We start from the raw sequence: 26,203 nt of genomic DNA, 5'->3' as shown, positions 1-26,203 counted from the left end.
CCCAAAACGGTTCTTTTGTCAGTTAAAGCGAATCTGAAAGCAACCGTTTCACACCTTGTGTTAAAAAGCACAATGGGAAAAAAATAAATTATACTTCACTGTGATTTTAGCTAACAGGGGAGCGACACATCAATATGAAAGCCAGATGGATTAAAGGTATGCGGATGCAGCAGGATGCAACATGATTCCCATTTTATCTAAATCTACAAGAGAGATGTTGGCTTAAAGGAACGTTACATAATTTGTAAGAAAACAAATCGTGAAGTTCACAGATTTACATCGAACTCACACGGTCTAATTATGATGATAGTAGAAAGCATCCTTTGAAATATTTATGACTGAAATGTCATATTAGTGAGAATCTAATTTCGCGTTATCGCTCAGTGAGTGTTTTATTCATTTTGTTTCTTCCATCGATGTCATGCAAGTTTAATGTGTAATCGTTTTTTCACTATTTTCTAGTGACCCACTAGGCTGATCGATATCAAACTTCTACAGGTTTGTCAGTTTATGTATAATATGGTGATTACATAGATTGCTTACACTGCCAGCAACTGTTTTGTTAGCAAAACCAATTGTGTAATGTTCCTTTAATAATTGCAGTTACTCTAACGACTTCGAGTTAAGTTCCTGTTTGTAAACAATGCTTTCACGCAATTTTCTTAAACATTTGCACAGGGCTGGGTGAATTATTGTGATTACTCAAAATAACTGTTAGTATAAAAACTTACTTGGTAACAAGCAATGGAAAGCTATTGATAGTGAGAAATGGCTCCCGCTGAATTAACGTAGTTTTCAGGGAAAAGAGTGTGTAATTTTCCACTTAAGAAGTTGATTTTGATTTTGAGACCTCATAATTCGATTTTGAGGTCCCGAAATCAAGCATTCGAAAGCACACAACTTCGTGTGACAATAATGTTATTCTTCCATTATAATATCTCGCAACTTCGACGACCAATTGAGTTCAAGTTTTCACTAGTTTGTTGTTTTGTGCAGTTGAGTTGTTTTGTACACTAAGTGGGAAGACTGGTCTTGACAGTTACCATTAGTGTCCAGTGTTTTTAAATGGAATTGGGTATACATTTTAAATATTTTGAATAACATGAATTACGTGTCAAGAGTTGAGGGAGTTTGAAATAGTTTTCATTTCGTTATAGCGATGATAGAAGGTTTTGCCTTCTCTGTGTTTTAAAGAAAGCATGTCCGTTTTACTTTTAGATTGCCAAAAAAGGGCAACTACAAAGTATAACAAAAAATTAAAACGCCCCTAAATACCACACAAAGTGTCTGAACAAAAATGTAATCCAAACCTGGTTTTTAATACAAAATACGACTTGCCCTATTAAATCATCAGCCTCGAACAAAACATCCATTTTGCTATGATTTTTGTTTAAGATCTTGCATCAGCCTTCTTTTGAAACAACTAACTAAATATAGCAATATATTACAGTGTTATTCACTACCCAATAAACTGGTCCGGCAGCCCAGCATCTAAAATTATATTCATTTTAGCTTCTAACTTCACTGTCAGGCCAAGAATAGTTAATAAGTCACTGGAACCACTGATGAAGCGTCTTGGCCTTCATTGGTCTGCTCATCCTGTTCGTCAAAAAGTGAAAAGTGTTGGTCGTCCAGATAGCCATCTTGCTCTCTCTTGTAGCGTCTTCGGCACCATCTATACATCTGCACCGATGAATTTCTTATACAAGCAAAGCATCCATGTCTCGAAAGTGTCTTGATGCCAGTCCAGACGGAGCTTACTAAAATACAAGAACATACGAATGGTGCAATAGAAGAACAATTTAAAAGCAACCTTTACATATTTTTTTTTGAGTTTGTTTATGTACACAGCGCCACCCCCCCCCCCAACACAAACCATTCCCCCTTTTTGGCAATATACTCTCTGTATAATCAAAGTTTCGGGGTGTGCGTGTGCGACTTTAGGTAGTTTTATTGGTCAAAATGGGGCTCTTAAACGGACGTATTGTCATTTTTTGTTTTACAACCGAGTGTGATATCGGAGTGACAAGAGATCATGTTCATCAATTGGCGACTCGTGTAGCCAATTATAAGTGATCTTGTAATCTATCTCATAGCGCTTTTTGGTCACTTATTTTTCATGTTATCGTCAAACTAACTTATGGGTACACACACACTCCTTACATCGTAAAATGTTGATGACGTCGTTTCAAAATGTGTGTGAGTTATTTATGGATTTTTTTTAGATTGGCATTGTAACATACGAGTGTAGTGTGGGATGGAGTAACATGCTAGTATTAAATATAACCGATATATCTGGTTGTAACCGTATGAGGGCGTGTGCGAACCAAAATCACATCTTGCAAAATCTATTTAATGGCAAGATTTCTGTTATGTCACCGGTTTGTTTGTGTGTTTTGTATTTGACATTCATGCAAGACAACAACACACATGCATTATAAATAAATTAAAGCTGCAGTTGTGATAAACCCAATTGTTTACTTACTTGCAACGAAAACAATAATGCTGAGATTAAGAAGAACTAACGCAGTTGAAAGAATTCCCTTTCTATCATCTACAATTGGCCCATCGTCATTTGGCATGATGAGCAAGGACGCCGCCAGCATGTTTATGAAGATGATACCAAGCGAGCACATCTGAAGCCGCTGTTCAGCTGCATCCTTCATTGGTTTCAGGTAGGCGTGGATGAGCAGAAAGAAGACAGACAAGAAGACAGACATGAAGAGCGTGAAGTGGTCCTCGGGTCCGAACAGCAGTATGAAGAGCGTCTGCAGGATCTTACGGGTAAGTTCAATGATCTCCCAGTACCAGAACTCGGCTTTGTAGTTTTCACACAGAAAACTCTGCCAGCTAATTTTTGCATCTGGCTCTGAGGTGTCATGAAATACAGTCGCATCTGACTCTGTGACAAGGTTATTAAAGTCATCTGTCCTATCATGGGTGACAACAAGCAGTACTTGACCCGAATTCTGACTCGACACGGGTGCTTCTGTATCCTCTATCCCATCATTGGAGGTACCGGGCAACACTTGATCTGAACCCTGACTCGAAACGGATGCTTGATCTTCTCCATTGGTGGTCTTTCTTTTGCTATACCACAGAAGAATGAGCAATGCGAGCGGGAAACCCACAACGTACACCACAGCTGTTTGGGCGGCATAGTTGTAAACATTGTGTTCTGGGCTCTCACAGTCTATTGCGTAATCATACCTCAGCAAGGTGATGTTGAGTTCTTTATCCTCATCCATGTAAAACAGCTTACACCCAGTTGGCAACAGAGTGATAACAACGCTGCATACGCTTGGGTACGACAGAAAGAGCAAAATGACGACAATAAGGAAACATCTTCGTTTACTTTTACTGAGATCATTTCTGCAGTGCGCAGGCAACCCTTGCGCGTCTCTTATGTAATATTTTCTGAATACATAGTAACAAAAGCAACCAGAACAACAAATATGATGAAGCTGAAACCGACCAAGAATTCAATGTAAATATTGTGGTAGGTGAAATCCGGAATAAAGCATCGAGGACTAATCAACCAACCAACTATGCTAACCTCCATTGTCTTAAAGACTGATCCTAATGTCTGCAAATTCTTTGGCCAAGGAATGTCATCTAGAGCGGAGAATATTTCCCCCATGACCTGGCAAAAACCAACTACGATTTTCCCGCGTGCTAAGAAGACGCTCACGATATTTCGTTCATTCCGACGATGCCTTCTATATGCATCCCACACAAAGAAACAGACTACGAGGCAGACAACAAGCAAGATGCAGAAGACTTCTACAGCAAATAACGGCCACTCTGGACATTCCAAACAATGACCAAGCCAAGAGTAATACTTGTTTGCACATTCGGAACACATCCAGCCCTTGTAACCTTCACTGCAAGTTGAGTCGATACCAAATCCACCATTTGGACACACGTCGTCGCGTGGACATTTGTGTACCTTTGGTAACTTCCCGCTAAATCTCTGCGTGCTTCTGCCATACGAGTCGTTCATAATGCCTATATTGCTGACAAAATTCATATACGAATCGTGGTTTTCCTGCGAGATACGGTCTTCTTGTGAGCTCCAGTTCCACGTCCACCAGTAGCCCGGACGAAGATGTTGATATTCCCCGGAGCAGTTGATCCCTTCGTGGGGACACTGATGACATTCGCCAAACCGGTCAGTGCGGTAATAGTTGTCCACACATGGACAAGCCCGGAACCCTGCAGCGGTACTTTTATCTGTCCCTGTTGGACACACCTTGCAATCGGTAGCTCTCGTGCCAGGTGAAGCTTCAGGCGAGACGTAAGTTCCTTTATTGCATGTTTCACAGTTCAAATCGCCATTCGAATACTGACCAGTTTTGCTTTGGTAAAACCCACCTGTCGAGTAAACAGATGTGCCATTACAACAACCTTGATGCTGCCCTCACACTGTGGCGAATATTTTCGCGACTATGAACACTTGAAACTCGTGGTGAATTTACCACAAAAATTGCGATTGTGAAAGGGAAGGTACACTTTGGTTATTGTCAAAGACCAGTCGTCTCACTTGGTGTATCCCATCATAACCATAAAAAACAATCCTGTGGAAATTTGGGCTTAATTGGCCATCGAAGTTGCGAGGAAATGATGAAAGAAAAAAACACCCTTGTTGGACGAATTTGTGTGCTTTCAGATAAAAATAAAAGACTTCTAGCTAGAAGTCTTTTTTTATTCTAGTGAAAAATTACCTATTTCTCAAAAACTAACTTACTTCAGTGGGAGTCATTTCCCACAATGTTTATACTATCAACAGCTCTCAAATGCTCGTTACCAAGTCAGTTTTTAAGTTAATATTTGTTTTGAGTAACTACCAAACGTGAACCTTCCCTGTAAGTGAATATTTTCATACTTCACAGTTCAAACCGTCATTCGAATACTGACCAGTTTTGCTCTGGTAAAACCCACCTGTGGAATATATAGATGTGGTAGTTACGACAACCTGTCTCAACGAATCCACTTTGAGGAACATTTTGGTTTGAGGAAAACATATGGCCGGGATTGTAGTCCTTCAGCCCGCGCACCTCGGTTGTACCGGAGATTAAATCATCCCCCAAACAACAAATTTGTGCATGGCCTTACATTTATGTAATCATTAAGGTATGGTGTAAGAAAATCGGGTGATCAATCAACATTCAGGTTACATTGCCCGAACGTTACCATACGTTCATTTTAGGATTACGTACGTCCCGTGAGTTGACGTTATGGCACAAACCTTCTAAAACGAAACTCAATGTTGTGCCATTGCTGTAATCATTTTTTCAAAAACCGAAGCACCTCAGCAAGAAATATTTTAAGGGAGGCTTTCTTATATCGTTACCTTCAAACCGTTCGAGTTTATTCGAGTAATTTCGAGTAAATTTGTTAACGTTTTGTGTTGTGTCATACACAAAGTACACAAACCCTGCCATTGGACACTTTCGGAACAGGGACAAAAGAAGTTCACAGATTTTTACAAATTACTTACATGGTTTAGAGAAGGTAATGGTGAAAGACTTCCCTGGAAATATTTGTCCATGAAATGCTCTTCTTTTTGAGAAAACACTAAAACAATATCAATTCTCGATATCGAGATTTACGGTTTTATTTTAAACAAATTAATGTCATGACACGGCGAAGCGTGCGGAAACAAGGGTGGGTTTTACCGTTATTTTCTCCCGACTCCGATGACTGATTGAGCCTAAGTTTTCACAGGTTTGTTATTTTATATAAATTATAAGTTGTGATACACGAAGTGTGGGCCTTTGTACAATACTGTTTACCGAAAGTGTCAAATGGATTTAAGGCTCAAAAAGAATTCCGTTATTAATCCGTCTCTGTTCACTCTTATTGATAGCATGATGAAACTTGAATTTCATTAATAGTTAAAAGGCCTGAATTCACCTATTTGTTTGTATTTTTTCATATTTTTATTTGTTGTTACATAAATAAACAACGAAAACAATTTATAAAACTATGAAATAAAAAAAAAATATACAAACAACACACAAACTATGCGGCGATATTGTAATGATTTTTGTAAATTAAATGACATATCAAGGCCTCCTGGGCTGCCTAATATGTTTGAGGAAACAAACAAGCTTTTCTAGGGAAGAAACAAATATCTTTAGGGAACGAAATGATTTTGATGAAACGTAGCATCGTTTCAAGTAAACGAAAACACGAAACGAATTAATTTTTCGACGGAAAGCAATAGTATTTCGAGGGGAAAAAGTGTATGTTTACCTTTTAAATAAATATAATATCCCTTTCTGTATGGGAGCACCTTAAAATTAGTACATTTCCTGCAAACTCACCTGGCGGACATGGACTACAGCCTGACTGCGATCCGAAAGTTCCCTGATGACAAGGCCTGCATTTACGCTCGAATGTTGCAATTTGTTGGCACACAAAACCCGATGATGAAAAGTCACTGTTTCCTAAATACTGCATGTCGAATGGACGTATAAAGTCGTCTCCGACTAATTCACTGCGAAAGTAACATGTGAATAAACATGTTATTGAACGATATGACAAATTTTAAAGAGGGGACGAACAGTTACTTCGATAGAAGAAATTAATGATGACATTTGCCTTTAAATGTAATTTTTTGTTTCTGTTTTTAGTTTTCCCATATTTTTCATTCGGGTACTTACACAGTAATGTCTGTCCGATTCGTTTGTGGTGCTTCTTGAAGACTTTTATCAACAGATCTAAAAAGAAAATTATTTTAACAGAAAATAAACCAGAGGAACGAAATGATATTCTTAGGTTACGGACTGAAATCATATTTCGAGTGTACAAAGTAATTTAATTACATCAATTTGGTTAACCTATCCAATCTAAATTATTCACATATGCAATGTTAAAATAATACAAATAATGTTCATAAAGTTTTGGTGTACAGTTCAGTCTTTTTTAAAAATAATTGCAAGTAATCTTCGGTAATTATGATTAAAATCAATTTGAACAAACACACGCAGTGCAGTTATCGCTAAGGGCATGATGGTGGGCTACCAGTATTACTTGATACTATTATGTGTTTTAATGCATGGTCATATATTGATAATGGGAAAACATTAATAAAATACAAGTCTGCTGTTTATTGTGTAAACTAATTTGAAAGGGTATTGTGACGAACTGAAACTGTACGCCCCGCCGGTGCGTAGTGGCCCGCCGGATCTTGGAGAACAACGCTCCCGAGGCAGCTGGCTTGACCTCTTAGTGAACTGTTCAGTGATTGGACGAACTATCGCGCGTAATTGATGATGTATAACATTGTATAACATAATGATAATATTTTATTCATGTGTGCTGACCGGATGCGTTGTTTTGGTGCCCTTTCTAGCAATGTATTGTTTATGATTAATATGATTAAAGGGACACACCGGCTCTCCATTTACGAAATTTAGGGGTGTAGAATCATAATTAATGTTTTTATAGATGGTTGCTGTAAAAAAAATCATCAAAATGTCTCGTAATTAGCGAAATATTATTTTAAAAAACCCAAAGCGGTAAAAGGTCACCGTATACGTGTTTCCAGCCGTTGCAACTGTCAAATCTTCGTGACATTGTCGCATAATGTTGTAAGTAGACTGGTGCTTTGTTTATAGCAACGTGTTTACTACGACGCAGCATAAGGATCCAGTCTATCCATGTATTATTAACAACCAGCATAAATATACGGATCAGGCAGATCCTTCGACGATGGAGGTAGAGCTTCGTGCTTCGACGTACAGCCAAAGATCGTCACGAAGAACACAAAGAAACTAACCCAGAATATGACGGGACAATGACAAGTAAATAAAACATTCCTGTCACCAATAAACTAGGCCTACTACCGCATAGCCATGATGACGTGTCAGGGCCCAATTTAATAATGCCTTCATAGTGGCACAACGATTTGCTTAGCACAAAATAGTATTGCATAGCAGAAACTAATTACCAGTCAAATTTTAATTAAATTTGAAAACTTGTGGCTGGTGCCCGACTAAATTTTTAAATAGTAACGAAATTGTGTAAGCAGTATTTTCTGCTTAACAGATGAAATTGATCAATGGGCCCTGTTATTCGCGGTAACAGATTTTTTAATCTCGGGGGGAAGGGAATCTTGAGGGATTCAAAAGCGTCCTTGTGAGAATGTATTTTGAAACGTAAGCGTAGCTGCAAATCTTGAAACGTAAGCCTAGCTTGACTCTGATTGAAAGCGTAAATTTTGATTATAGCGTAACTGGAACCTATACGTATATTGGATTGTATAAGCGTAGCTGCGTAGCTTTAAACGGAACCATATCTTTCAGAACGTAACCATATTTTTTGGAACGTAAGCATATCTTGGAGTGTAAACAGAGCTGCGTATGGAACGTAAGCGTAACTTGACTCAGGATTGAAAGCGTACCTTTTGTTATTAAAGCGTAACTTGAAGGAACGTAAGCAAAACTTGGAATGCAAGCGTAGCTGAGTAGCTGTGTAGCTTAGAACATAACCTTATCTTTTAGAACGTAAGCATATCTTGGAACGTAAGCGTAGCTGTGTATCTTCGAACGTAAACGTAGCTGTGTGTGGAACATAAGCGTAACTTGACTCAGGATTGAAAGCGTACCTGTTGTTATTAAAGAGTAACTTGAAGGATTGTAAGCAAAACTTGGAATGTAAGCGTAGCTTGGAACCTAAGCATATCTTGGAAGGTAAGCGTAGCTGGGTATCTTGGAACGTAAGCGTAGCTGCGTATGGAACGTAAGCGTAATTTGACTCGGGCTTGAATATCGGGCTGAGTATATAGCGCAACTTGAAGAAACGTAAGCGTAGCTGAGTATCTACGTAGCATGGAACGTAACCAAATAATACCTCAACAATCTCAAAAATAACACTTCATTCACAGAATTAAACAATTATATTTATTTTACAAAATAATGCTCTGAGGGAATATGGTTTTATCATTATTTTTGTTTCAACCTTTACACAAATATTATTCACCTGTTCTTTTTACGATCGGGGGCTCCGTTTTTGTTATCCTTTTTTTTCTTTTTCATAACATTTTTTTTTAGCTACTCACACAATAACACTGGCAATATAACGAATTGCGGTATTCCTATGTTTTGACATCATCAATCTTTATTAATTACCTGAAAACTCCTAACAAAAAGAAGTTAGGAGCCATAAAACAAAACAGAGCATTATATTGGAATCTTGCGATCATAATAGATAACGGAATCGACACGAGGTTTACCGACTGACAAACCTACGATGACAAACATGTACTTTGATGTCTGGCTCCCAACCCCTCCCAAGCTCACGGCGAGACCTGCAAGCTGATAGTTCATAGCGCCCGGGATTACACCTCCAGCCCCCACGAGACACGGCATGTGCGGTACGTGATATGCCTCAAGGCTTACGTTCCGATTGCTCCATGCCGTGGGGCCATATAACAAGCTTCCGTTACTGGGACTCTTTGAATGCGAATCTTACGTTAGATTTTTCACCAGTATTTACATTTTGTAGCAATAATTTGAATATATGATATTTTTCGTCAATTATTCGTTAATAATTTTGTAAAAAAAAAGATGAAAATTTAGTTTGGAAAGTTACTTTTAGACGGCGGGAACTAAAACTAGCCCGGAAGGTCACGTGATTGTTTGTACCACTTTTTGGTTAGAACAATCACGCGACCTTCGTTGTTGTCTTTAAATGCTCAAAAACGCCTAAATTTGATGATTTTTTTTTAAAAGACTGTTCCTCTTTATTCATCGAAGACCACTGAAGTCATATCTTAGTCTATTTTGTAGCCCAAACAGCCCAAATCAGCCGGTGTGTCCCTTTAAGTTGTGTATAAATACCAAATGCTGAGTTCAGTGAGTAAGCAACGAATAAGTTGTCGGTCTCGAAGAATAAATAATAAGTGTGTTTTATATTGAACAGCATTGGTTCGTTTGTTTTCGGTCTGTGTTTGGCTACAGAGCAAACAAGGACCCGTTGGCAGTACGTTACAGTGTCAACAAAGTAAAAGGCCCTGTCACACCATGGCGTATCGCCTGAACGTAAGCCAACGTATGCAAAATATTGAAAATACGTTGGTGTACGCTGATATACGTTTGGGGTAAGTTGGGGATACATCGTTTACGTTAAGAGCACGCTGGGATACGCTGTTAAAATTTTGAACACGTCAAGCCCGTGATTGTTTTTTTAGCGTGTTCAAAATTTATTCGCGTACTGAACGTGTTGCTCATACGTTCTGCGTAAGTTCACCGTAGGTTCATGGTACGTTAGACATACGTTGACATACGATGATATAGGCTGGCATACGTTATAGGAACGTTACTCGTAGGTTGGTATACGTTCGTACAGCCAACGTAGTGATAACGTACATATTGTGTATTACAGTACAGCTAGCGTATGTGCCGTACAGCTGGCGAGCATTTGACATTTGACGTTTTTTGAACTGATGGGGGGGGGGGGGTCAGTATATATATGTGGGTCCCGTGAGTAACTCATTCTCATTTCTTTTGTAAAGTTTGCCCCTTTTATGATGCGAAAAAAATGTGTTCCCCGTTTTCCCGCAGTAAACGTTTAAAAACCCAACAACTACCAAATTATTCAACATACTAAAAATATCCTTTATAATCATGTAACGGGAAACAGTCAGGATCACGGCAAACGTGAAGGGCTCATCAAAAAAGGAGTTTTAATCGTGTCGCACTTTGCGAAGGTTTTATTTAAAATGTGCATACAGTTTAACACATTTGATAACTCTTCATTAAGATAAAACATCTCAAGATAATCCTTCTTCATTTTAAGTTTTTTCGTTGAAACATTTCCCACCAAACGGAGGGAGCGGTTTACTGACGCGCTATAAACACTCGCATTTTCTCGTGAATTCTCAAAGGGTTCGAGAGCGCTTTTCTGATCACGATTTTGCAAAGAAACTTTGCGCGTCAGCTTCATTATCTCGAAGTTGCGCACTGACTGCTATTTATACGTTCAAAACGCTATGGATCCGTTATCATCTCGTTATCACTATGTTGGCTGTACGTTTCCCCGTTAGCAGACGTACATCAACGCATACCAACCTACGAGTTACGTTCCTATAATGTATGCCAGCGTATGTCAACGTATGTCTAACGTACCATGAACTTACGGGGAACTTATGCAGAACAAATTAAGCACACGTTCAGTACGCCGAGACATTTTGAACATGCGTAAAAAAACATTCGCGGGCTCGACGTGTTCACAATTTTAACAGCGTATCCCAACGTGCTCTTATCGTAAACAACTTACCCCAAACTTATATCAGCGTACACCAACGTATTTTTGGTATTTCGCATACGTTGGCTTACGTTCAGGCGATACGCCGTTGTGTGACAGGGCCTTCACTCATCCTCATTTCTTCATGGTCGGTCGTGCTGAACGCATCACACTATCAATACGTTACTCATACGCTTGCATACGCTGTGATACGCTGTCATAACATTGTTATTTAGTTAGTGAAACGCTATCAATGCGTTAGTCATACGCTATGTCTACGTTCAATAGGCTATGGATACGCTATGGAGCCGTCCTTTCCAACACCGATCTCGACTTTTTATGCAATCGTTGGGAAGTTGGACGTTTTTGACTTTGTTAATTTTCGAACTATTCTGTGCAAGCGTTGGCATACGTTCAGGCGATAGATACCCCATGGTGTGACAGGACAATATATATAACTATATATACATAAATAAAACCAAATTAACTGTAGAAATGTACTAAGAACTGGGTAAACTTAACAATGTTGGGGCCAATTATACGGTTGACACCTCGCTAAACGTTGGTGAGTCGACTTTCTTGTAATAATACAATTATACACTTTTACTGCCATGCAACTATTTTGTTAAATCCATTTCTAAAATAATCTAATAACATGTAATATGACGCGATATATAACAATTGAACGTAAAGTAAGAGATTTGGTTTTATTTTACCCTGCTCTCATCATAATACTATTAAATATGTTTGTTTCAGCGATTTTCCTTTTATTTGTTCAAATCCGGACAGTAAGGTTGTCTTTTGCTTACCGTGTGTTAATGTACTTACACGTAACAGTCATGTCTCAAATCACGCCATACGGTGTTGGAAATACGTTCAATTGGATTTCCGTGCATCAATCTAATCAGTCAATTAAGACAAATACAAATAATAAAGCCGTTACGAAGATCAATATCTTTCGAAATTGGATGGCATAGGAAAATAGATCAAGACACAATGAACATAGAAACAAGCAACAATCATAGTGAAAAACGATTACTCAACTGAAATATGTATGAGTCAACACAAATAACGTTGAACGGAATTATAACAACAATTTCTTTTTTTTTTTTTTTTTTTGTATTACAAACATTTAACTCACATTTGCTTGATGGTGTCTCCTTTCGTAGCAAACGGTCTCATTCCAACTTCTGATAAATCACACTGAAACATAAGACTACAAAGGGGAGAGAAAAGCAACAAATAAATTACTGTGTGCCGAATATTCACATAATTATGTCATTAACTTCTAACTGTGCCCTTCTGTTGATTGTCCTACCGATCTGACATCTATTTTTTTTTTTTTTTGGGGGGGGGTCCTCAATGTCCATAGACTTTGTTTTCTCTGTGATCGTGAACAAAATGGTTGTATATCACGGTTGTCACTCTACCTGGATGGGTCCATGCATTTTAATATTTATTGTTTTCAGCTTACATCTTAATCCCGAGACTACCCGGCCCCCGTTTCTTCGAGTGGATCCATGTAAAGAAAAAAACAGGTCCCATAATAAAACCTAGTGGCACTCCAAATTGGACGCATAAAATAATTCAGACAGTCGTAGACTTTGCTCCGAATTCCGAAGCAGCCATGTAATCTTTTTCCAAGAATGTCATGGTTAATGGTGTTAATCCAACATTACTAAAATATTGCAAAACATTACTAAAAATTATTGCGAAATTCTAATTATTGAACTTTGAGTTTTTTTACTTACAGAAGTTCTAGGGTTGTCTCAAAAAACTGAAAGTCTGCCATCTGCATTATCGGATTTTGATAGATGTATCTGCAAGAAAACCCAGAGTTGTAATTTACTAATCTGGTTATTAAAATATATATGCCAAACCGTAAGAATTAAGCATAATGATATAGGTTTTTCGTCATGATGACTAGAACAAAAATGTTATAGAAAGTGAGACACACCTTTTTTTTTTTTTTTTTTTTTTTTTTCTTCTGTGTTTCCTGGAGTCATCTAAATTGTTAAAATAGTGTTTTTCTGTGGAATTTCTCACTGTCTCAGTTGAGCATTCTGGTGTATAAAGCTTACACACACTTAGGTGGCTGCATCCTGTGCAGTCATCCACCTAGTCCATGGACATTGTTCGCCCATCTGGGGACAATGGAGGTAAGTATCCTTTTCATTCTCTCTCTGCTTGCTAGACCATTGTACTGTACTGACTCATCTGTGGTCAGCTTTGTTCCATCAGCATCAATTGTGTCTGATGCTTGCATTCTGCCAAAGACACATCTAGGACTCATCCAGCGTCGTAAATATCTGAAATGCCCTATTTCTTACTATGACAACTCCCCAGCCACTTTTCATTTGGAAATTGTGATATTGGTGACATTGCTGTAAATCCCGGCCCAGCAAATTCCTACTCACGAAACAAGCTTCTCAGTCTCCGTTATGCCCCATCCACACGTGCTACAACTCTGCTGCCTTCCTGTATATTATAATTACAGAACCTTGGCCTTTTTGTAAATCCCAGCACTGTTTACCGACCTACACATCGTGGTAAAAAAAATGGTCGCCGTAGAACTTATAAACCCCCTATACCCGAAGCTACACTCCCATCTGTTCCAGTACCAGTGACACTAGCCAAATCTCAACTAAGCCTTTGTGTTCTGAACACACAGTCCATCTGTAACAAGTATGACGATTTTGCTGATTCTGTTCTGCAAAAAGATTTGGACCTTGTTGCTGTTTCAGAAACGTGGCTAAGACCAGACGACATTTTAACATGTCGTCAGTGTACCTCTGCTGGCTACTACTTTCATCACATCCCAAGACCTCACAAAACTGGCGGAGGAGTTGCAATACTGTACATATCTACTTCTCTCTGTCTCTGTGAAAAGTAATGACGTCCAGTACACAACTTTTGAATCTCTTCATGCAGAAGTTTCCGGAAACTCTAAATCTGTTCGCCTTGTCATTGTATACAGACCTGAAAGAGATTCAAACGGCCAACATGTGACTTTCTAAATTTTTTTAGGGGAGTTTGAGAATTTGATTTAGGAATATCTGCTTCATCCATCGGAAATCATCATCACCGGCGATTTTAACATTCATGTTGATGACATCCACAACACCAATGCAAACCAGTTTAAGCATCTCCTTCAGGCTTTTGGTCTTACCCAGCATATCAAGGAGCCGACTCATCATCTCGGTCATTGCCTGGACCTTGTCATAACTCGTGAAATCTCCCCACCAATTGTCTCAAACTTTGTTATTCTACCTGGATTATCAGACCATTATGCAGTCATGTGTAACTTGAGTCTGTGTAAGCCCAAAGTCCCAACCGTTACTAAAAAGAGCCGACAATGGAAACATGTGAATCATCCCGAAGTGTTCCGCGACACGGGCACTCATTTAGCAAATCTAGAAGTTGATTATGACTGCTTGGATTCTATGTCAGCCAATATGAGAGTACAGTCAGCGACATCTTGGATAAATACGCACCTTGGAAAACGAGATCAGTCAAGGCCCGAACTGAAGTCTCCTGGTTCAATGATGATAGTCGAACAGCTAGAAAGATCTGTCGTCAACTGGAGCGGAAGTGGCGGAAAAATGGCAAATTGGCAATACAACGACAAGAATATCGCAACCAATGTAAAGTAGTTAGGAATTTGATCAAACAGGCAAAAATCATCCATTATTCATCTCAAGTACAAGAATCCTAAGGAGATCAAAAGAAGCTCTTCCAGAAAATTGGTAAGTTGTTGCTCAAACCTAAAACCCCTGTCCTTCCATCCACTTACAATGACCAGGACTTAGCAAATGTGTTCCAGAAATTCTTCGTCACTAAGATTTCAGACATCCGCTCATCATGTTCATCAGTCCCTTACAACGTACCGCAGACATTACCACATCTTCAACCAGAGTGTAGACTATCTGTGTTTGAGCCTGCCACTGTTGCTGAGATTCAAAGGGTTATTATGAAATCTCCTTCAAAATCCTGTGAGCTGGATCCAGTGTCAACATCCATGAGATAAAAAAAAACATTGATATATTATTTGTGCCCTACATCACTAAGCTTGTAAATGACTCTCAGTTCCGGTTGTTTCCCCGATAGCCTCAAAGTTTCCTACATCAGGCCGCTCATCAAGAAACCAAACCTGGACAAGGAGATATTCTAACGAGTAGTTTCATCACATATTTCTGATCACATTCATACTTTCAACCTGTCCGACGTGTTCCAGTCAGCATACAAGCCTTTCTATGGGACCGAGTCTGCACTAGCACTGAATCGGCACTCTTGCGGGTGCAAAATGACATTTTATGTGCTATGGATGAAGGCCATGTGACTGCCCTGATTCTGCTTGATTTGAGTGCGGCTTTTGACACTGTGGATCACACTATTTTGCTCAAGAGAATTCGTGATATTATTGGTTTACAATCCTATTCGCAAAACAGACCACAACATGTACGCATTGGCAATTCCACTTCGGACCCAGTTGTTCATGATTGTTCAGTCCCTCAGGGGTCGGTTCCTGGACCGCTGTGGTTCACGGTATACACCTACCCAGTTCATAGCATCATCCTGAAACACAAACTGAACTATCATGTATATGCTGATGACACTCAGTTGTATTTCTCTTTTAAACCATCCAAACATTTTGCTGATGAGAGCATCAGTCGTATTGAAACGTGTGTTGGTGAAATTCGTGTTTGGATGCAAGACAATTTCCTTAAACTTAATGATAACAAGACTGAATTTATGATACTTGGTTCACGCCAACAACTCTCTAAAGTTACTATTCCCCATATTAATATAGGTGACTCCGAAGTTACCGCTGTTACTAAAGCTCGTAATCTTGGTGTGATCTTCGACTCTTCCATGACACTTAATTCACATATTTCTAGTATTGCACGTTCTACAACATTTCACATTCGTAATATAGGCAAAGTGAGGAAATATTTAACACAAAAAGCAACTGAGCAAATAGTCCACTCCGTCGTCGTTTCCAGACTTGACATGTGTAACTCACTTTTATATGGTCTTCCTAATACTCAAATTTAACGACTTCAGCGTATTCAGAACTATGCTGCTCGTGTTATCACCTTAAATAAAAAGTCCTGTCATATAACTCCGATTTTGAAAGAATTACACTGGTTACCCGTTAGCAGTAGAGTTAAGTATAAACTTCTGCTTTTTGTGTATAAATCTCTCACCAACAATGCCCCTGCATATATTGATGATCTACTCAAACCATACAATCCTCCTCGCAAACTCCGGTCTTACAATTACAGTCTCCTTATTGAGCCCATATCCAATCGTTCATGGGGAGACAGGTCTCTCTCACATGCTGCCCCACGCCTATGGAACAAATTGCCAGCACTAGTAAAATCATCTGTTTCTTTAACACAATTTAAGAAAAACCTTAAGACACATCTTTTCAACCAAGTCTTTGAGAAAATGGTTTGATTTCTACCCTTCGATGTTTTCTTTGATATTGCATTTGTATTGTATTTCTCTTCAACATGTTCTGGATTTCTTCTTAGCTTAGGCTTACGTTTCAATTTTGGTTATTGTACATGTAAATATTATTATTTGTATTTAGCGCCATGAGCACTTTGATGGATTTGTGCGCTTTATAAGTTCTCATTATTATTATTATTATTATTTTATTCTCTCTGCAATGGACAATGGCAACCTTGCAGCACTAGTCCTGCTAGACCTGAGTACTGCTTTTGACACTGTTGGTTACAACATCCTTCTCTCTCGGCTCCAGAATCACCTCGGCATAGAGGACACAGCCCTAGCATGGTGCAAATCGTATCTCCACAATAGAACTCAGCATGTATGTATTGGCACCGCGATATCAGACACTGTTGTTTTGAACCACTCTGTGCCACAGGGGTCCGTACTCGGCCCGCAGTGGTTAACGCTATACACTTCTCCGATTCGTCACATCATCCTGAAATTTAATCTGAATTACCATGTGTAGCAGACGACACTCAGCTATACATCACGTTTAAATCTTTTCAAGAAAACGCTAATGCATCTATTGCAAGAATTAATAAAATGCATCCAAGAGATTCGACGTTGGACACAACAAAACTTCCTGAAGTTAAATGATGACAAGACAGAGTTCCTTCTATTTGGGTCACGTCAACAGTTAACTAAGGTTTCAGTGTCATACATCTCCATCGGTAATGCTCAGATAGCTCCCTCGCTGAAAGCTCGGAAGTTAGGAGTTATTTTTGATTCATCGATGACACATCAGCCACGCACCAACAACATTGTTCGTTTATCATCATATCACATCAGGAATATAGGTAAGATTCGCAAGTACTTGGACAAAAGTGCCACTGAAAAGTTCATTCACGCATTTGTTACTTCTCGTCTTGACAACGGCAATGCTCTTCTTTACAGTCTTCCTTACAACCAGTTTTCTCGACTTCAACGGCTCCAAAATACTGCTGCTCGCATTGTGACACTGTCTAGAAAATCCTGTTCTATCACCCCCATTCTGAAACAACTACACTGGCTCCCTATCTCTCAACGAATCATCTTCAAGCTGATGCTCATTGTCCACAAAGCTCTTAATGGCAAGGCTCCCCACTATATTTCTGAATTGCATCAAGTTTACACTCCATCAAGGAATCTTCGATCAAGTTCCATGCTTCTCATCATTGAACCCAAGTCTCGACACTCATGGGGTGACATGTCTTTTCCTCAGCCGCGCCACGCATCTGGAACTCTCTACCACTTAATCTTCGATCTTGTCTTTGTACCGCAAAGTTCAAGTCTCTTCTCAAAACTTATCTTATGTCACAAGTTTTCAAGGATTAATTTTGTTGTGTCTGTTTTTCTTTGTGTTATGTTTTTTTTTTTTTTTTTTTTTTTTTTTTTTTTTTTTGTACTGCGCCTTGAACACCCAGCAGGGTGGAAATGTGCGCATTATTATATTATTATTATTATATTATTATTATTATTAATGTGTAAAACATTGCAAAATGTAATAGCTGTATAAACTTATGTGTTGGTTACTATTCATTGTCACAACGTAAATGTTTGCACAGTATAACACAACATCAAACACTATAATTGTCAGTTACATTAAAGCTTTTAAGAAAGTCAAACCAGGTACAGTGTTTGTAATAAAGGTTATAAAATAAGTGAAAATTACGGAACGACGACCCTCCCTTTAAATATGATAACCGTAACATTAACCACCCTAATTTGGACACACAGCAAATAACTGGAAAACAAAACTTACAGTGAAGCAAGAGAGTGAAGTCCTTTGAACATGGTTTCGTCTAGAGCGGTGATGTGGTTGCGTTGGAGGTAAAGGTGCACGAGCTGGTTTTGTGTTCGTAGAAGTTCCTTTGGAAATTTTGTCAGCTCATTCATTGATAGATCACTGTATGAAACATAACAAAACAGCACATTGTAGGGAAACACTTCAGAAATAATAATAATAATAATATAGGAAACATACAATGCGCTATGTCTGTCACAGGTTTGACATATTAATTGATCAATCAATAATTAATCATTTAATCAATTATTCATTCGATCAATCAATAAGTGGCTTTTAATTCCATTGTCCACAATGGAGTGGCCAACCACACAAATTACAGTGTTGGGATAGGGAGTGCAAATAACTTTGACGTGCTCAAGATATGCACCTTTTGAGAAAATCACACAGTTAGATTTAATTCTACTTCAAATGTGTGCAACAAAACTAAATCATCATCATCATTCTCGGTCGACCATCCAGGGGGACGTAGAGCCGCCCAAACCAGACGATTGCTTGCAGACTGCCCGCAGCTGCTGTGCCGGTGAGTGGTGGTCGACTTCTAGCTTGCGCAACCAGGTGTTGCGTGGTCGCCCACTGGGTCTCTTCCAGGCAGGGCCAGGACGTAGTCCCCTGGAGCGTTGACGCTCAGCTTGAGTGCGGCATGTGCTGGAGTGTCTTCTGGAAGCCGAAGGACGTGGCCAAAGAGGGAGTGGCGTCGCCGTGAGATGGACACACGGATGTCCTTGAGACCGGTGGTTTCCAAAATTGATTCGTTGGAGACGAAGTCTGATTAACGGACACCAAGAGTAGGATGGGGAGAACGCATGTAGTGTACACCCTCAGCTTGGTTTTGACGTTGAGACGTTGTTCCGCCACACGCGATCTAACTGGCCAAAGGTTGAAGAGGCGAGCCCGAGTCGTCGATGGATGTCGGGAGAAGAGTGACCTTCAGAGCAGATGTCGCAGCCGAGGTATCTGAACTAATCTGTGGTCCCGACTGCCTGGCCCTCAACAGACGCTGCAACAGAAGGTGGTCCGAGGCCGGTGCAGTTTTGGATCTTGGTTTGGACCACTCGTTGGGCTCTCTTGTGAACAGGGCGGTATCGTCAGCGTAGGCTAGGTCGTTGAAGGAGTTTCTCCTGCCAATATGCCGAGATCAGCCTGACAGCGCTTTAGTACCCAGTCAATGGCACAGCAAAATAGGGCTTGGGCCAGGACACAGCCTTGGGGAACATCAAATGTGCTAGGGGGGGGGCAGGAGATTTCGTTGCCAACACGCACGGTGGAGGTGCTGCCGTCATTTAAGTCCTGAATCAGGTGAAGAAGAAATGGTGGAACTCCGGTTGCTTTCAGGGCTTTCCAAAGGGCTTCCCGATCTACAGAGTCAAATGCTGCCTTGATGTCGACGTAAGCAACGTGGAGAGGTCTTTCAAACTCGCGGTGCAGTTCAAACAGGAGTCGAAGGGCGAGCACTGCATCCATTGTTGAACGGCCCCTTGTGAAGCCAGACTGCTAGAGTCGGCGGTGACGTACGAGTAGAGGTTCTAGGCGAGACAAGAGTACGTGGCAGAAAACTTTTCCAGGGACTGATAGTAGAGTTATAGGTCTGTAGCTGTTGCATTGTTTTTTCTGACCTTTTCCTTTGTATAAAGAGATGATGACACCATTCCTCCAATCGGAAGGAACCCTTCCGGAGGACCATACTTTGAGGAAGAGTTCGTGAAGGGCTTTACTTATCGGGGTCTCGGCACACTTGAGCAGTTCGGGAGGAATGCCATCAGGACCTGCGGCACGTCCATTCTTAAGCTTCCTGATAGCACAACGTAGCCATTGTGGGAGCGTCAGCGGAGACGTCCGGAGCAGAGACTGCAGCTGATGCCTGTGCAATAAGGTCTGGGCAGGGTGTAGCTGGAAGATGGTTGAGCATGGAGTTGTAATGCTCTCGCCAGCGAGTCACTGTTTCTTCAACTGTCTTGCAAGGAGTGCCATCGGACTTTGTAATCGGTGGGGAGCTGCTTCCCTTTTACGGGGGACAACGCAAAGACTTGATGGCCTTGAAGGTTGGCCGTAGATCGTTTCTTCGCAGCCCTTCTTCAGCAGTGTCTGCAAGTTTCCCATATAACTCCTCGAGGTCCTGCTTGGCCTTGGCTTTAAAGACGCCCTTCAATCTGCGTGCTTCATTTGTGTCCCCACAAATTATCTCGTCAATAATATCCAGTGTGCCACTGGATAGCCACGGACGCCTTTGGTGCCTGATGAGGCCTATCGTTTCAGAAGCAGCAGACAGAATCACAGAGTGTATGGTAGACCAGGAGGACTCCAGATCTTCTCCGAGGGCACTGAGGGCTTCGAATTTATTGTAATTAGTGGCGATGTTTGAGTTTTCAATGAAGGATCTCACGTTAAGACGCTTAGTTGTTGGTTTTGGAGGTTTGAGGTAGGGCTGGAGCTTGACTGTGCCAACAGCTAGTCGATGGTCCGTGTTTGCTGGGGCCTCTGCACCCCTGAATACACGATAGGTGCAGAAGATCGAGCAGTCCCTAGTCAACATATGGTCCAACTCCTTCCTGGTGTGGCCATCATTGGATAACCAAGACAATCGGTGAATTTCTTTCCGTCTAAAGAAGGAGCCAACAATTGACAAGTTGGTTAGGGAACACATGTTGAGGAGGCGTGCCGAGTTGTTATTTGGTCTTCCAGAACCGAAGTTCCCAACAACGCGTTCATAGCCTGCACGCTCTCTCCTGCTGACGGCATTCAGATCACCAATGACTAGCAGTTGGTCGTGAGGTGGAGTAGAGTGGATGATGGGTTCCAGTTGGTTGTACAAGTTATCCTTGTCTACTGTAGAGGATAACTCGGTCGGTGCGTAGACCACAATAATTGTGATATAACCGTGTCTGTGACGTAATCAAGCATGAAGGATCCGCTTGGAGACTGGTGTCCATTGTAAGAGAGATTTGTTTACCTTATCGTTTAGAAGCAAGGCGACTCCCTCCGGCCAGCTTGTGCCCCCGAGTGGTACATAGTGTACTTATTGACACGGCATTCACCATTTCCTTTCAGTTTATTTGATCCTTTGACCTCAAAATTACCAAACATTAAGGTGTTATATGAATTACTCTTTTAATAAAAAAAATCCTGGGTATATTTACCTATGAAAACAAAGTTGTTGAAACAATAATGCACAATTGATATAGGGAGTGCAACAATTTCGGTATAGTCAAGTATGCACTTTTAAAGAAAATCGTGCTTTTACGGGTTTCTTTTTCAAACTTAAGAACAAGGTAATTAACTGTTAATTACGAAGGTTTGGCATACCAACATGAGTTAACAATATAGTTTATTTTTCAGTTTATATCAGTTTTTAAATTATTGGTTTTGGACTTTGTTGACCTGTGTTTTAACTCAAGCGCGGCATCCACCGTCTTCCCGATGCCATGATCATATGTCTAGTTTTGATGCCAGTCATTTACAAACTATGCCGTCCAAAGTGACTTCAAACTTTTGCTGTCCTATCTTTCGGAATACTGTTGCTTTGCCAAAAGGCTATCAATAACTTTGTGACCGGTTTAAATCAATTGTCCAGTGCCCGGCAGCTGGATTTGACCTCGGTTTAAAATTATACATTGACCAAAACATGTAATAAATAATAAATAAATTATAATATAAGCATCTTAAACAAAAAGGGTACCGCCACGCTTAACATGAATAATTACTGACTACTTACATCAAAGAACCAAGCGTAACGTTGACCAATAAATCATTCGGTAATGACTCATCATTCAGCTTGTTTGAAGCTAAAGATCTGAAAAGCAAAAAGTGAAACATGAGGCAAGTTTGTAAACAACGTCAGTCGTTCAGCGACGTTCATTGGTAACTTTATCAGGACTTTGAAATGAAATAATATTTGCCTACTTTCGGAAATTTATCTTCCCAGTCGCTATTAGCTAAAGGTAAGTTGCCACTTGGGTACCTGCCCCTATTACTATTCACGTAGTCTGAGCTCTTGCCGTTTTTAAAAATTTACTTTTAAAAGGAACATACCATAACTAAGATGTTACAAAATGTGGAGCCTGAACATAGTCTAGAACAAATAACCAGCAATATACGATCAATAATGTAGGTCAATGTTTTAATATAATGTGATTTCAAAGCCTTGGTAGTTATCTAAGCAACCAAAGTAGTGATCAGTGGATGCACCAGGGTCGAGTTGATGCGCCTGGATTGCACGACCATATATGTGATGTATATAATACGCAAACAGACAATAAATATTTAAATATATATTTAGTTTGCGGTAACACCATGTGTGTATCTACTTGCCAGGTATAGAGTTTGTTCTTACAGAACCGTATTTCTTTATTCTACTACCGCGGAGTAGATTTATCGGATGTTCGGGAGACTTCTCAGTTCTAAAAAGAACTGTCCTGCTTTTTAACTATTACCCGGGCGGAAGGTATAGGAAATTGGCTGGTTCTTGAATTGGTCTCATTGTTTCGACTACAGCTTGCTGTAGTCATCGTCAGGAGACTGTTGTTATTTATCACAGCCTAGTATCGGTCTATCAGAGTGGTGTGCTGTGATGAAAGACCCTAGAGAAGTTCGAGTTTTTGTTATTATGAGAATTAGACGCATTAGTCAAAATTGTGAAATTACGTTTTGCTGTACTAGAATTGTCATTTTATGCAGACGATGTGTTTGTTGTTACACTCATCATGCTAGATTATCAGACGGCTCGTTCAGGAAATAGGACCTCAAACACAAGTTTGCACCCACCATGCCACTCTGAACTTTTACCAATTTTCAATACTGCTCCCCAACATTTATGTTAAAAGTTAACATTAGGGAAATGAATTAACTGCCGAATTGTCACCAAATGGTCTGGAAAACCATCCTGGCACAGCAGAGAACCAACGCAAAACTCAACTAATATAATGGCACTGGCCGAGTATCGAACCGGGGTCACCTTGGTGAGAAGCGAGCGCTTTACGCACAAGCAAACCATGCCCCCACAGATAGATTCATGTGTACAAGAACAAAACATATTACTTGTTTACTTACAAACTATAGCATTCTTTTAAACCTTTGAAAGTTGATGGAGACACCTTTCGAATTTGATTGTTAGCAAGATCACTGTAAACACATAATAACATGGCAACTTGTTATGATTTGTATTGGTAGAACAAAATGGCAAAAAGGGGAAACAGAAGGTTAAAGAACATAATCGAAGCTATAAAATGTAAAAAGTATATAATTTATTTTAAGAACTTACTCTACTAATTATGTGTTTGATTAGAACTCAGTTGTATCCACTTGTGATAAAGCCCATAACCTCACAGTAAAACTTTACGACGCAGTTAAAACTGTTACTGAAATTGTAAAATTGTGTTTAAATCACGCCGCACACAAGCAACATGAAAACCAATGTAACAAAGTATCGATTTCCGCATAATAAACAAGCCACGGTCTGTTGTATTTGTTTTTCGTTGTATACGCAACAAGTAAAAACGTTATACCTTCCAGTTTATTGCTATTGTTTTGTTTAGTTACAAAGCCCAAAATAAACAAGTTCAGTAATCTTGTAAACTTCTTGGAAATCATCAGTCACTTTTATTTAAACTGTATTCATAAATACCCAAGACAGCTTCTCTACTCCTATTGGTGGAGAGCGCGTCACGTGGGGATGTTTTAAACGCGCGTTTTATACACACAACCCACGCGCATCAAACAGATTATTCACAAAGTTTTTGAAAAACAATATTTCAAACTTCGAATTTTCAATTGTCAAAGTGTTTATAATTGTATTTGTTTAACGTTTTTTAACTAAAGGGCATTTATGAATGGGAATAAAAGTGTAGTGACTCGTTCTTAAACGTCCGTTTAAAATATTGCAGTTGCCGTGCGATAAAGGTCCTCGCCTTCGGCTCGGGCCTTTATCACACAGCAACGACCCTGCCGGTTTTAAACGGCCGTTTAAGAACTCGTCGCTACACTTTTTTTCCCTCAGTATAGGGCTCTTGCGTTATGATCAGTCATTACTTAAGTCATGGTTATTCAGCAACAACCAATCAAAGAACATACGAATGGGCAACATAGCAAGTCACTTTTTAGGGAATCAACCTTAGCCTTGATAAAGATGTTAAGATAAACTCCAAACGGAATAGTACGATTTCGAAGACTGATTAGTTTAAACTATCGTAGAGGTGTCGTCATAAGATCAGTTAAGACAGAACTTGCTTGTAAGAATGGTTAATAAATTTTAATGTGGCTTTTCGATGTACCCTTTTAGTACTTATTCTAAAAGCATGTTCCATTTTAGGTTCATCGAAAACATACCTTTTTGAAAAAGAAAGAACGAAACGTATACAAAGTTTTAGTAACTATAATTAGAAGAACTATCAGTAGACAAAGCAAAACAAATAAAATAAAACAAAATACGGTTTTAACAACAACATAACACCTTTTTTAAACTACTTTCGGAGGAGCAAAATACAATACTCACATACTTAGTACAATTCGTTCTGAGTCTGTCTGATCTGAAAACAATCCGTCTGGAAGTTCCTGTAAATTGTTGTTGCGGAGGTTTCTACAATTGATCGATAAATACGTACAAAATAAATTAGATTATTGCCATATTTCATTGTTATGGTTTCCTCGCTAACATCTAACGTACGTCGCGGGTTAACGGGAAATTACAGCCTATGCACACGCACAAATTGATAAGCTCGTAATGTCTATTCCACCTGGCAGTTTCTTCCAGACCCGTTTCCTGTCCAGTCTCGAGCTGCTGGTATAAAGTTATGAAAGCGAAATGGCATGAGCCATCTCCCTGGCCATACTTCCTGGTGAAAAATAGGATTCGAACTGCCTCTAGCTGCCGGGCAACCTCGGTAGTCTAGTTGGTAATACACTGCTCTAGAATTGCAAGGGTCGTGGGTTCGAATCCCACCCGAGTAACATGCCTGTGATATATTTTTTTTCACAGGACTCGGGAAAGTACTGAGTATACAGTGCTAACACACATCGGTGTATGGGTAAAAACCAACATTAATATTCTTTATCCCAGATGCAAATTTAAAATCTATTATATTAAGCAATGTTGTTTGCTTAATAATAATAAACATTTAATAATAATAAACATTTATATAGCGCCAAATCCATTAAAAATGCTCCCAGTCGCTTTACAACAACAAAACATTTTAACCACAAAAACTAAATAATTAAAAGATCCAAAAATAAAATCCATAAAGTATGATCATAAAACAATAAAGATACATGTACAAGTAAAAAGATGAATATAATCAATCAAACACATTGAGTAAAAGCCACCGAAATTGTTTGATCCAGTAAAAAACACAAACAATAATTAAGATAATAACAATAAAAAAAAAAAAACGCAACAATAATATGAAGCAGCAGGGCAGTAAGAACATAGAAAGATACTTTAAGCCCAGATTTAAAGCTACAGAGGGAGTTTTCCTCCCTGAGACAAACATTTAGCTGGTTCCACAGACGAGGTGCTATTGCAGAGAAAGCTCTGTCACCGTAAGTACATAATCTAGTGTTCACAGGTTGCAATCTAGTTTTATCTGAGGATGAACGTGTGGTCCTACGTGAAGTTGAGTTAACCGTAAGCAATAGTTCACAAAGATAGCCTGGAGCTAG

The 26,203-nt window shown here is 39.6% G+C and overlaps 2 protein-coding genes across 2 annotated transcripts; both read right to left on the bottom strand.

The window, feature by feature from the left end:
• Window positions 1–1,026: 1,026 nt before the first annotated feature.
• Window positions 1,027–3,431, bottom strand: LOC117299328. The gene is made up of 2 exons (XM_033782847.1): window positions 2,486–3,431; window positions 1,027–1,760 (listed from the first exon to the last, which is right to left on the bottom strand). The coding sequence occupies exons 1-2, from the start codon at window positions 3,246–3,248 to the stop codon at window positions 1,543–1,545; spliced, it is 981 nt and encodes a 326-aa protein (XP_033638738.1). The 5' UTR covers window positions 3,249–3,431; the 3' UTR covers window positions 1,027–1,542.
• Window positions 3,404–25,592, bottom strand: LOC117299119. Its single transcript, XM_033782579.1, has 11 exons — window positions 25,557–25,592; window positions 25,041–25,424; window positions 23,600–23,671; window positions 22,266–22,343; window positions 18,512–18,655; window positions 13,005–13,073; window positions 12,395–12,469; window positions 12,082–12,153; window positions 6,669–6,725; window positions 6,330–6,502; window positions 3,404–4,374 (listed from the first exon to the last, which is right to left on the bottom strand). The coding sequence occupies exons 5-11, from the start codon at window positions 18,643–18,645 to the stop codon at window positions 3,404–3,406; spliced, it is 1,551 nt and encodes a 516-aa protein (XP_033638470.1). The 5' UTR covers window positions 18,646–18,655; window positions 22,266–22,343; window positions 23,600–23,671; window positions 25,041–25,424; window positions 25,557–25,592.
• Between the last annotated feature and the right edge of the window lie 611 nt (window positions 25,593–26,203).

The sequence above is a fragment of the Asterias rubens genome, chromosome 14 (assembly GCF_902459465.1).
Source record: "Asterias rubens chromosome 14, eAstRub1.3, whole genome shotgun sequence".
In the NCBI taxonomy this organism is placed as follows: Eukaryota; Metazoa; Echinodermata; class Asteroidea; order Forcipulatida; family Asteriidae; genus Asterias; species Asterias rubens.
This window is presented reverse-complemented; position numbering and strand designations above follow the sequence as displayed.

What these genes read in the sequence shown, in the direction of transcription:
- LOC117299119 (XM_033782579.1), bottom strand. Translation starts at nt 18,645, where the DNA reads ATGAATGAGCTGACAAAATTTCCAAAGGAACTTCTACGAACACAAAAC. An exon ending in CTTCACTCTCTTGCTTCACT is followed by an intron (nt 13,074 to 18,511) that starts GTAAGTTTTGTT and finishes GTTTTCTTGCAG; the next exon opens with ATACATCTATCAAAATCCGA. An exon ending in GAGACAACCCTAGAACTTCT is followed by an intron (nt 12,470 to 13,004) that starts GTAAGTAAAAAA and finishes TCCCCTTTGTAG; the next exon opens with TCTTATGTTTCAGTGTGATT.
- LOC117299328 (XM_033782847.1), bottom strand. Translation starts at nt 3,248, where the DNA reads ATGGATGAGGATAAAGAACTCAACATCACCTTGCTGAGGTATGATTAC. An exon ending in CATTATTGTTTTCGTTGCAA is followed by an intron (nt 1,761 to 2,485) that starts GTAAGTAAACAA and finishes CTTGTATTTTAG; the next exon opens with TAAGCTCCGTCTGGACTGGC.